This window comes from Panthera onca, chromosome A1, assembly GCF_046562875.1.
Source record: "Panthera onca isolate mPanOnc1 chromosome A1, mPanOnc1 haplotype 2, whole genome shotgun sequence".
NCBI classification, from domain to species: Eukaryota; Metazoa; Chordata; class Mammalia; order Carnivora; family Felidae; genus Panthera; species Panthera onca.
Genome location: NC_138339.1, coordinates 8,969,244 through 8,982,579, shown reverse-complemented (window position 1 = coordinate 8,982,579; position 13,336 = coordinate 8,969,244). Strand labels below are relative to the sequence as shown.

The following is a 13,336-nucleotide window of genomic DNA, read 5'->3' as shown; positions in this document are numbered from 1 at the left end:
CTCCCTCGCTTTCTCTCTGTCTCTCTGTCTCTCTGTCTCTCTCAAAAATAAATAAACATTAAAAGAATAAAAAAGAAACTCCATCCTTCTCTCTGCGTGCCTTCTCCAGGTCTCTTTGACTGCCATAATAACCACTCACCTCTGTTATTTACTCTGAAGACTGATTTATTTCTCTATTTTTAATGTTTATTTTTGAGAGAGAGAGAGAGAGTGCAATCGAGGGAGTGGCGGGGTGGGGGGCACAGAATCCAAAGCAGGCTGTAGTCTCCAGGCTCTGAGCTGTCAGCACAGACCCCAATGCGGCACCCAAAACCACAAACTATGAGATCATGATCTGAGCCAAAGTCAGACGCTTAACCGACTGGGCCACCCAGGCCACCCCCTTTTTTTGTAACGTTTGAAGGCTGATTTAAATCTCCACTGGAGACACCAACTCCGATGGGGACCTCTCTCTACCTTTGGGTAGGCAAAGAGGTCCTCAAGGCCTTCCCAAACCACAAAGCTACCTAACCCTTCTGTGAGAGAGCCTACACACATGTATTTGTGTACATTTATGAACAGGTTAGGGGGTCAGGGTGCTAACGTCCTACTTCTCACCTCCCTTCTGCTCCAGACTGTGGAAGGTGAAACTTATACAAACAAGGTTCACTACTCAACACTGGAAATCAGTGGGATGTTACTCAGCTGGTGGATACTCTTGTCAGGGCTGTGCCAGGAAGCACGGTGTGAAGAGGGTCTTGTGCCCCTGCCCCCGCACGCTCATGGGCCCCGGCCATTGTAAGACAAGAACCGCAGACCTTTGCCCCACCCGGTTCCGGCATAAGGGAGCAGGTTCTGAGGATGGCCCGCTGGCCTCCCTGACCCCAGACGTGCTCTTGGTAGGAAGGCAGACAGAAAGTAGAGCAGCACGCCCTCATGCCTGAGGACGGGATTGAGATAGAAGCCAGCAGTGTGGCCCCAGAGATTTCGCCGCCTAAGAGAAGGCAAAGGGTCACTTCCTGAATCAGCACTGGTGTCTGCTGAACGGAAAGCATCCTCTTGCCAGACGTGACAGCCACTCATTCCTTGTAGAGCCAGGAAATGAGAGGGGCCACCATCGATGTTCTCTCCCTGTGCAGGGAGGCGGAATGGTGTGATCTGCGGCCGAAAAGGCAGGCCAGTGAGTCTGATGGCAGCGCGAATATCCCCACCTGCTTTTACAGGACATCAACCCAGTGTCTGAAGCTTTACTTCTTGCGTGATGAAAATTTAAAGAGGCACACTTTTAACTTGGATGTCTGTTTAAATAAAACATACCTTTCATCTGGGATAAGGCTTGTCAAAACCAGAGCTTATATAATAAGAAGTACAGCCAGGCAGGGACGATGCGATCTTCATGGATTTGCTTATGATAAAGTCTATTAAGCAGAAACTAAGTAGCACGAATTTTTATTTCAAACTCAAACATACCAGTAACTGTCAACTTAGGAGTCATTTGATTAACACAAATGCTTGACTCTGACACTCCCCCCTATCCCGGCCCTCCAAATGCATCTTTCTAAACTAATGAAAATGGCCAATGTCTGCCGTGATGAATGTCGCATGAATTTACTTTGGGATAAATGTGTTTCTCAGTGAGTGGAGAAAACAAGCTTTCTGTGATGAATGTGTCAGCTTGTAATAAAAAATGAGTTGTCATAGGTATGTTGCAAGGAGAAAATCTGCTAACTATCTCTATGAGGTTGACAAATCCTAAAACATAAAAAGAAAAAAAGAACAGGAAGAAAATATTTGCACGTGTGGAGAAAGTACTTTGAAAGAACTTAAAATTCTCCACAATAATGGCCACTGCTCAATAAAGGTTAGAGGCATTTCACAGCACCTTCATATTCATACAACTTTATTACTATTATTCACTAACAGGTAAATAACATCTTCAACTAAAATCATCATTGGAGTCCACAAAAACGTGGCATATTAGCAGTTTATTACTTCTTAAATGCTGTTACTTCAAACTGTAAAAGTGATTGCTTTCCATTAGAGCAAGTCAAATTAGATCCTTCATAACATCTTGGTTATTTTTTTTTTTAAGTCTAGGAAGTCAGGGGCACGTTATTACCCTATTGGAAAATTTTAATGAACCTGGTGATGAATATCCTCTAAAAATGGAGAAGGGCTTCCAGAAGCTTACCTATATCAAACCACCTAAAGAGATGTGAATAAAAAGTGTAACTGAGCTCAGCTGAGGGAAGGCAGAGTGTTGGCTAGTAGGAACAGTTTTTTGGTAAAATCCAGAAACATCAACATCCGCACCATAATAATGATTCTATTACTAGCAAAACCCCTGCATTAATGCCCCTCCCCACAAAGGCAGTAATACCTGAAGTTAAAAGATTATGTTCATGATGAGCCCCGAGTAATTTATAGCATCGTTGAATCGCTGTTTTGTACACCTGAAACCAACATAACATTCAGTGCGAACTGTACTGGAATTAAAATGGGGGTGGGGGGGAAGATTACATTAAATTTACCCAGGAATATTTTCCCATTGAGTTTAGCACGGATCAGCCTGTGTAGAGTGCAGAAAATGGGAAGGCCTTTACAGTTGAGTTCTAGATAATAATACTGCTGGGAATATAGCAGATTGAGTGCTAAAAGCTCTTTGTCCCTAAAATAACAGAGTCGAATTCTCTTTAAGAGAGTTCATGGCCACGTTCTTGGACCTGATGGCACCTAAGCTATCTTTATTTTCTGAGATTGCACAGGGAATAGTATTTAATTATTGTGTTCCTATTTTGTATTTAATAAGGGTAGGTGTAGTTTATGTTTTCATATTTCTGTAAATGCAAATATACAGAAAAGCAAGGAGAATTAAAAAAAACAAAAATAAAGGTTTTTCTTCTTTTGTTGAACCGCACTTTTTATTCCCCCTGCAACCAAATCTCTTCATGTGCCAGATTCTTATATTTTATTCTGTTTTTTTTTTTTTTTTTTTTTTTTTTTAATGGTCAGTAAATAACGGATGTGACCATCTATCATCATCCAAGTAGAATGTCTGGCTGATGAAAAAGGATCCCTCCTCCCCCATTTCGAGCAAATATTACACATAAAACATCTCTCCCCCTTTTGTACAGTAGACCTTTATTTGTGTAGCTCTGAAGAAAACAGGTAATTTCGTGAACAGTGTAGAAGTCGGGTGAAGTATCAAGTCAGCTGCTGAAGAGGCTGCTTTTAAAATCTCCCCAAAGGTACCAGCGACATGGCTCGCTGAGCTCTGAGAGCTCATTGAGGGGAGAAGGGGCCGTTTGCGGAGCAGGTGAGGAGAGAGGGGAGTGTTGGACACGCTGACGGGGAGCCTTCCACTTCAGATGTTTGCCCTGGAAGGTTCCATTGAATAGAGACCTCCTGCAAGGCGGGTGACGTGGTCCACTGAGCTCTAAAGCTCAAATAAGAGAAAAATGTGCGATGGGACAGAAATGCAGGCAACGTGTTAAAGGAGAAAGTCTTTAAGGGTGTGACCAGTGTCCGCTGATCCACACTAATGGGGGGCCATGGTTTGCATGTGCCACGCTGAGGTCTGAACAGGTAGGGCACAAAGGGGGAATTTAATTTGTGATGCCGAAGTCATTTTTCCATGTCGTGCTTAAAGAAATACAAGGCATCGCGTTGTTACACTACTGATGGCTAGTTTGAGATCTATTTGAGTCTCACACGTTTTCTTCAAGACAGACGGTTGCATGACCCACACTTTCAGAGAGTGTATTTTTCTCCCCGTCTGTATTCCATGTTGCATTATTTTCTTTGCACTGATTAGTCTCTTTTTTTTCTCATTTCGGCAGTACCAACTTGAATTCTCATTTTATGCTTTGAAATTCCCATCGGGCATCCTATTTATTCTGACCTAAAAGTTTAAACTGTGGATTCAGGAAACTTCTGAAATGTCATTTATCAAATGCCACACATGCGATTATGATTTTCTAATAAGATCTCTCTGGAAGTTGTTCACCCATCTTAGATTTCAGAGTCTACCCTCTTTTTTTCGAATTATAGTGGTATTAGTGATTAAACTAAGACTCAAAACACTTTGAGTGGTGCCTGGGTGATTCAGTCGGTTAAGTGTCCAACTTCAGCTCAGGTCATGATCTCATGGTTTGTGAGTTCGAGTCCCGCATCGAGCTCTACGCTGCCAGTGCAGAAGCCTGTTTCCAATTCTGTGTCTCCCTCTCTCTTTGCCCCTTCCCTGCTCACACTCTATCTTCAAAAGAAATAAACATTAAAAAAAAAACTTTGAAATAAAATTAAGGTAACTATGAGTATCCCTATTCTTTGATTTTTATAGACATGAACAAAGTTAGGTTTTTTTTCTATGTGAAGAATTTTTCCCTATATTTTTCTGCATATCTCAATAAATTCAATTTGAGGGGAAATGATCTAAATTAACACATGAACTTTTACCAATTTTTACTATAATATTCATGTTAATTCCTATTGTAAACCTGTCTATCCTCTATGCCTTTAGTAGACATTTCCCTTCATTTTAAGCCTCTCATAAATTGTCTTACCATGAAGCTAATTCAGTAACACACATTTTGAAGTTTAAAATCTGGTCCAGTTGTAGCGGTGGTTGTAAGAATAAACTCTGGAGGCGGGGTGCGAGGACTTGATCCCTTCACTGCTAGATACCAGGCAGATTCAGGCAAGTTACGTAATCTCTCTGTGCCTCAGTTTCCCATCTGTAACGTGAGAGTGATGTGTTCAGTCTCTTATAGGGTCTTAGCAGAGAGAAAGCCCTTGCGGGAGCTCTGGAGCCTGATACCCAGTGGCAAGTGTCTCCCCCACCCCACCCCCCCAGTGCAGTGGGTACAATTTCCTTGTCGAGTATCAGTTGATTTCAACATTGTTAATGGTAGACATAGCAATAACTCACTTGTTTCACAGTTCCTACATATGGGATGTTTAATACCCTTCATGTCTTTAAAGCAAATAATGATCCCATGAGGCCATCTTGTTTTCTTCATGCCACAGTCGGGAAGGTGGAGCTTAACAAGCTCAGTAACTCACTCGTCTCATACCCAGAATTGGCCAGAAGGCCTGGATAGGAACCCACTTGTCTAACTTCAGTAGCCAGGCTCTGAATGAATTCCCTGCCCCTGACCCCAAACAGGCCAAAGTGAAGCACAAATACGAGCCTGACGATATTCCTACATCTGCCTCTGCCTTCTCTTCCTCCTGGAACACTGGAGCTATTCCTGTTTCTGCTTAATTAACTGCATTTCACACCCTGTTTTCACCTTTGAAGCCAGTGTCCTTACAGTCTTTGCTGCTGCAAGTGTTTTTTTTTTTTTTTTTTTTAATAAAACCCTCTCATGATATTGTCTTTCAATTTAAAGTCCCTGGAGAGTTTTTGGCATGGTTAGGTCGCTCACCTTACTGTTACTGCTTTTTTAACAAGTATGTTTTTGTTTTTGTTTTTTTAGATTTCTGTATGATTTCCTGATCTGTGCCATGTTGTCCTTCTTTCCTGTTAATCATTGTACTTACTCCATTAGTTATTAACACTTTGGAATAGAAAAGGATATATTTTCTGCTATTAGTAACCATTTTCAGCAAGCTTGAATGTAGATACTACTTTCCTGAAGGGGGAAAAAATGAATGTATCTGAAAAATGTCAGGTGTATTTAGTTTTCTGCTTTGGCCCTGGATTTGCTGGCTGTCCTGTCACAACTCTTCTAGAAAATGAAATTTTGTTTGCCTCTGTACATCTGTTCTTCTAAAAGCAAGGTTAGGCCTGGCCTAAATCTTAAACCCCCGCCATCGTGATCTAAAACACATTGTTCATACGTTATTAAAACATGAATTCTAACTACACACGTTTGTAAGTTTGCGAGAAAATAGAACTCTTCCAGAAATTGCGTAAAGACATAAGACAGATTTCCTGGTTCTGAACTTAATGTTCATTAGTCTAAACTGGTCATTTTGAAACAAGCCATCAGGACGGTCTTCATCATTGCAAAGACCGCTCCTCAGAGTATACATACATTTTTTTGTTTAGGAAGTTTTTCTTAAATGTGTTTCTACTTTTCACCATGCCTCAGTGGCTGTTCTCCTAATTTTGATTATTGTAAGATGAAATATTATCATTCATTGGAAATGAGAAGCCCTGAACTCTTTTTTAATGTTTCTTCTTTAAGATTATTTATTTACTTTGAGAAAGAGAGCACAAGTGGGGAGGGGGGAGAGAGAGAGAGGGAGAGAGAATTCCAAGCACACTCCATGTTGTCAGCACAAACCTAATGCGAGACTCAAACCCAGGAACTGTGAGATCATGACCTGAGCTGAAGTAGGATGCTTAACTGACTGAGCCACCCAGGTGCCCTGAGAAGCCCTGAACTCTTCATTAAAACTCAGTTCTCAGCATTAGAGTGTTTTCCTCCAGTTCACTTTATAACTTTTTTGTCATTTGGCACAATTTCCTTAACTTCTTTTCATAATTGTTTGCTCAATGTGACATAATTTTTTGGGTGTTTGATTTGGCGTATATCCTGTAATGCGAAAGAGGACAAAATAAACTCTCTGTCACCCACTAATAAGCACTCAGTAGTCAGAGTTGAGGGGTATCGTTTATAATTGAAATCCTACTCCTTAGAGCCTGGATACTCCTGGATACAAATGGTTGTATCCAGACACTGGCTGTTTTTTTGGATATCTTCTGATCTGCAATGCCAGTAAAGAAATTGTACTGTCTACGGCTGATCATGGCTAACAACTGTTGCAACAGTTAATGACTGGTCCCATTCTGTTAACATGAAAGATGCTGTTTGCATTGTATTTGGTCATTAAACCTTCGACGTCAAATATTTTTGAGGACCAGATAAAAACAATGCCATGCAATGGACTGACAAGAATCCACGAAGGAAGCATAATTGAAATTCAGTTTGGGACTAGTCAAACTGACATTAATAACTGGTGGAGACTCTTCCCGGAACAATGTAGACGTTTCGAAAAGATGCACGTGCTTCTGGAGAAGCCAGGTCGGCTCGTTATTTTGTCTGGGTTGCAGTTGGGCACCTCCTCCCACCTGCCTACCCTTCCCCGAATTTACTTGCTACTGTGACAGCTTTAGTTGAAGAAGAGGCATATGGAAATCTTTGGGGAATTGCTTTCCAGGAGCTAGAGCAGTCCTGTGTTTACTGCTCTAGGACTAATTGTGGAAATAGGAGCCCTGCCCCACCCACCTCCCCACCCCCAGGCCCGCAGTTTCTTTCTTTTATTCAGGAAAATTCGCGACGTTACTAAGTTTGCCTTATACTCTTAATAAAATTAATGTGACATCACCTGAACACTTCTGAATTTTCTCAACTTGAACAATAAAGAACTACTCATCCATGATGCCTTATAAATGGTCCCTATGCAGCCTCTGGGTTTGGGTTCTGCACAGACTTTATTTTCCTTTGAGATGAACAAAACTTCTCTTGGGGATTGGGAAGCCATCAACACACAACTGATGCATTTCCCACCCACCCCCATCGCCGAAAGGTTTATTTCGGAGATAGCATGCTAATGATCATTTTAGTGGATAACATTGAATGTATTGGTTCAAATATGACAGATTATTTTTTTTATTCTTCCAAACCCCCCCCCCTTTTTTTTTTCTTATGTGTGTAATTTCCCCCCGCCCCCTGCCTTAGACCTGGTTAACCGTTTCTGTGAGCAGGTCCTCAATTTTTTACTTTGTCCCTACTTTCCTGTCCTAGCCCCATCTTCCCCCGGTGTCGACTCCGTCCCCTTGCAGCGCACAGGCAGCCAGCATGGCCCGCAGAACGCCGCCGCGGCCACCTTCCAGAGGGCCAGCTACGCCGCGGGCCCAGCCTCCAATTACGCAGACCCCTACCGACAGCTGCAGTACTGTCCCTCTGTGGAGTCTCCGTACAGCAAATCCGGCCCCGCCCTCCCGCCCGAAGGCACCTTGGCCAGGTCCCCGTCCATCGATAGCATTCAGAAAGATCCCAGGTGGGTACAAATCCTTTTCTTTTCCCGACCGCGATGTCTAAAGAGGTTTTCCAAGCAGACGTCGTTAAGACATTGTTCCATGCATGTCCCACCATCGCGTTCGTGTTCCTGGCTGAGTATGAAAGGGTTGGCTTGGGGCTGGGTTTTAGAATCTTGCGTTTGATTTGGAATACGGGTATTGATCATGTGTCTCTGTCTAGTATCTTTTGTGGTTCAACAGCAAATAATAACCTCTCCAATAAGATACGAAACAGCTCTCTTTCGTGCAACAGAAATTGAGGAGTTGGGGATTCAGTGGTTCGACTTCAGGTATCCCGGTCTAAGCGCCTTCTTGTCTCAGTGGAACCGTGTTTGGTCACTGCGTAGCCATGTTTCTGTATTCATGCCTTCCGGGTTATACCCAGAATTGAAAATTTAGAAAATCCAATTACCTTTATTTTTCTGTGTCCAAAAATAAACATTAGGTTGGCATTGTTTGGGCGTCGATAAAAACTTGGGTGTAATATCAAAGAAATTCTTATTACTGAGTGGTGTTTCTTTTTTGCTTCCTTTTTTCCAGCAGTGGTGAGATATTTAGTGGTGCTCTACTTCTGAAGTTTAGAATTGGTTTAGTGATGTTTTATTCATAGCCATTTGATTTATGCTGATAGAGTCCCATAAATATATATCTGCATCTGTGAATACTATAGATATGTCAGATTTCTGGTATTTCTTTATAGCAGGGCATATCACTTGGCTCTGGTAAGTGTACTTAAAATTCGTCTCAAGGAATTTTCTCTGATAGAGCACACAAGTGCATATGTACTGTATTGAGGAGTTCCATAGATTCTTTTGTGGAAAAGAAATCGTTTCTACAAACATAAAAGGAATAATGGGACCATTTCATAGTATTTTTTGAGACAGCTCCTTTCGCACAATTCAGACTGGCTTTGAGGGTCCATGTTGAATATTATATTTGATGGAGGCTCCATGATAAAAATAAATTGTAATAAATGCTCACTGTTAACTACTAGAAATAAGAAGTATGCTTACATTACATCGTACAGTGTCTACTTATCCAGATCTTCAGTTTCAAAGGTCCTGAAATCTGCCCCAAGTCCTTAAGTACTTTCGCTGGCGTGGGTAAAATGTTCTTCAGATAACACCTCAGCACTCTCTTAAGTATTTGTTCTTGACGTGCTACTGAAAGCATACAGAAATAGAAGAGTAGTAAACTCTTAGGAAACGGTAAATAGAAAAATACATCATTGAATTGGCATTGGTTTATTTAGCACCATATATTTAAATGAGGGTAAACATTTTATCTCCAGTGGAAAGGTTTTAAATTTTCATATTAGGAAAAGTTGGCTTAGCAAGAAACCAAATGTGCTTGTTTCTCTAGCCACAGCCTAGCCTCTTTATTTTATGCTGTATATTAAATGTATTTGATTTTATTAAATGGTGTATCCTTTCTATTTTTTATTACTGTCATTTTTACGACCTTTTTTTTTCTTCTTTCAGTGTATTGCCATGGCTCTCTTACCTTTTTAAGTTATGGATTGTGTCACCAATATTTACTGCATGCCCACTGTAAAACAAAAAAAGGGAAACACCAATAAGCAACGTTAATCATAAATAAGACAGTATTGGCTATTAATATTGTGTATGTGTAAAATTTATGTGTAAGCCATTGTGTCATATGAATTACAAATTCGCCGTTACTTTCAAGAATGCCAGTCGTTAGCCCTTAACTATGTGTTCAATCTGAAAAAAAAAAAAAAAAAAAAAAAAAAAAGCATTCCACCATCCTCAGCTCGGATATACAACAAAACAGAACCATATCTAGAACCAGAATTAGACTGTCATGGCTTAGTTAAATACAAAAGGAGCTAATAATCTGGCATCATCCAAAAATGGATAGAGCTTACAATACAGTAATGCCTTTCTTGTAGAGTTTTCTTTAAAAAAAGGAACATGTCACAGTGTTCAGATTTAACTGACAGACATCTCAAATCTAAAATTCAAGTCCAAATTACAATGATTCTCCTATGATGAGATTTTTGCATCTTCCTTTGAATAATAAATTTTGATTGTTACCAGGTGAATTTTACTCGAACCAATAGGTTTAACTTCCAGGGTTCAGAATTGTTTATTTTGGCACTGTGACCCATGATTTAAAGCTTTTCGGTCCTTAGACTTTTTTGAAGCTTTTATACATACATTTTTAAAGAGAATTTCTTTAACATTTTATTTATCATTAAAATACCAGACCATGTAAGCCTCTGCTGTTCCCAACATGTTTATAGCACGTTACAATTCTCAAAGCACTTTTACTTACATCTTTGATGTAATTCTCCTTTGTGGAAGGAAACTGATAGGTTTAGTGCCTTGAATAAATGGAGAATTAGAGTGTTAAATGACATTGCAGATCACATTGCTGGCAGGTGGGTACATGGGCTAGAATCCATACTTTTAGGACTCGGAAGCACGTGTTGGCATGAACATCTTAATTTTTTCATAAAAAAAGGAAAAGGAAAGAATATACCCCCGTCTCTTATGATTATTTTCAGAGGGTGATTGAATGGTAGTACCTGGTGCTTGGGTGTAGGAGTTTGGAATGATGAAAGAAATGATAGAAATTACTGAGATCGGTCTCCTTGCTCTGCTGATTGCTAACTGGATGTGTGGTCTTTGTTTTATTTTTTTATTTTTTTGGCTTTCTTTTCTTTTCTAATACCTGCCTTATGTATCTTACTGCAGACCAGGGTATTTTTCTGTGGAAGAGTTTTAGTATTATTTATTTATTTATTTTCTGAGAAAGAGCAAGTAGGGGAGGGTCAGAGAGAGAGAGAGAGAGAGAGAGAGGACCCCAAGCTGGTTCTATGCTGTCAGAGCAGAGCCCTATGTGGGGCTCTATTCCACCAACCAATGAGATCATGACTTGAGCCAAAATCAAGGGTCAGACGCTTAACGGACTAAGCCACCCATGTGCTCCTGAGTTTCAGGATTATTCAGTGAGAAGCTTTCCAGAAAATAGTGTACCTTAAAATAAGAATTTGAAATCAAGATAGCTCCAATTCAGTCATTAGACTTGAAACCAAAGATTCAGCTCTTAATTCCTCTGAACCACAGCATGCAAAAAATTGGTTCTGAAGGCTTGCATTTTTCTCACATGCTGGCTCCGTCGTATATGGAGGCAAAACTTTGGTCTTTTTACTTTTGACTGCCCCCGTGATGTACTCCAACAAAGAATGCACAGAAACCTTTTTTATACAGAGAGATGATAAAATCTAATTTTCCTTTTTAGAGTCAGCAACCCCTGAGAAAATTTACATCCATGTGTTTTTGTTTTCCAAGAAGTTTTTATTTTTTAATTGCATGTGTGAATCTCTTAAGGATTGTCAACATGGCTAATATATTTTCAGTGCCCTCCAAATTCTGAATTTTATACACTGTTGTTTTCAAACACATAGGTCAAATATAAATCTTAACATCAAGTAATATGAAAGAGGTTTTAGTGATGTTGGGAGTGATAAGTCATAGCATCCTTATTTTAAAAATCTGGTTGATGAAATAACCAGAACAACATAACGTAAGACTGGCGTACCTGTGTGTACTAAATTTACTATAAATGTTCTTATCCATAAAAGGAAACTTACGGCTTAGCCATTTCCTGTCATAACTTAGCGTGTAGGTTGTAGTAGGAATAACATCTTTTAATCTTGTTGATGAATCCCTTTTCAAGATGTTGTAATTCGTGATGTGCACAATCTCCAGCAATTTTTCAAACATGTTAAAAGAATCTCACTTAGGGGCGCCTGGGTGGCTCAGTCGGTTAAGCGGCCGACTTCAGCTCAGGTTATGATCTCGCGGTCTGTGAGTTCGAGCGCCGCGTCAGGCTCTGTGCTGATAGCTCAGAGCCTGGAGCCTGTTTCAGATTCTGTGTCTCCCTCTCTCTGACCCTCCCCCATTCATGCCTCTGTCTCTCTCTGTCTCAAAAATAAATAAACGTTAAAAAAAAAAAGAATCTCACTTATTATAAACCTGGTTTAAACTTAAACGCTGTCTTCTTTTTGTTACTCAACATAACAGAAATAAATACAATGGCACATCTTTGATGCTGACTTTGGGCCCAGATTTGCACCTGCCTTCTAGTTGGTTCTATGAGACTTCGATTCCATAGAATATTTGAACACAATATTTGAACAATAATAAAAAGATAATTCATTTTTCTAAGGAATCCTAAGGAATTGCCTAGTGATTTCTACTATGTTTTAACTATTTTAGGAATCGATTAAAGTTATTTTACTATTGGATGTTGTATTAGCAAATATTATTTAGTAATGCTGCTTGTAAACATCTTATCAGTAGGTAAACCTAGGTTAAGAATGTTTTCCAAAGGCTGTTTCTTCATTGCCCACTACAAAACCACACGTACGGCATACAGTGAATGAATGAATACTCAGGAAACAAAATATACTACAACAATGCTTTTTAAAAGGTGAAGATTTGAAAAATAATTTTCAATTCTTTAGTAACGTTTAAGACACTATTATGTAACTTACGTGACATGGCTGAAGTGTTTATAGTGAACACAGTTACATGGTATTCTTCATTGTCCTGTTCTCTTAGATGGGGGGATCTCTGGGGAACTTGGTTTTCACTTCAGATGCTCAATAATCATTTATTTAACTGCGGCAAAATACAGTGTTCACAATTTACAGACCATCCGAGTGTGAAGAGCATTTGGAAGTCACTTATTCAGTTAGGCTAAAAGCAAGCCTAACAGTTGGCGTTCAGTCTCTACTTGAATGCCTCTAGGCCACGGGCCACTCACCATCTCCTGAAAGCATTTTATTAATTCTTCGAGTAATTCAAGCCTATAAACTAATTTATAGTGCTACAAAACCTGCACCTCTTGTAAGTTCATCCCCTGACCTTGTTCCTGACCTTTGAAATCACATGAGATCATGCCTACCCTCCCTCCCAAGGCCAGCCCTCGAAGACAGTTACACCACCTCCCCAGTGCGCGGGGCTCCTGTCTCTGTGCTGGCTGCGTCCCTTCCCTGAGCCGTGGTTTCCAGGGCCCTCCTCTGGGAGCCCTGCAGTGTCCTTCCCGGTCATCTCCTGCATCACCAGAAGCGCGGGAAGGGAGCAAGCGTTACCTTCGGGCAGCCTGGGGTCACAGTAGGTTTTCTTGCGAGTAAGATGAGAATGTTTGTGACAGTGATGATGATAACGATGGTAATTTAAAAAATGAATTGAAGTAATATATTTTGTACTCGGTGGTAGACTTTTTTGGGATTTTTATTTTATTTTTATCTTATTTCCATTTACTTGTTCAAGCTTTCATTTGAATTTCAGTACA

General features: G+C 40.3%; 1 protein-coding gene across 5 annotated transcripts in view; it reads left to right on the top strand.

Annotated features, from left to right (window-relative positions):
• Positions 1–13,336, top strand: part of CTNND2 (catenin delta 2) — a 957,890-nt gene that overhangs the window by 590,005 nt on the left and 354,549 nt on the right. For all 5 annotated transcript variants that reach the window (XM_060634364.3, XM_060634362.3, XM_078444403.2 and 2 more), the window contains one exon: positions 7,734–7,989. In XM_060634364.3, the coding sequence (XP_060490347.3) occupies positions 7,734–7,989 (256 nt within the window). The remainder of the gene's footprint in view (positions 1–7,733; positions 7,990–13,336) is intronic.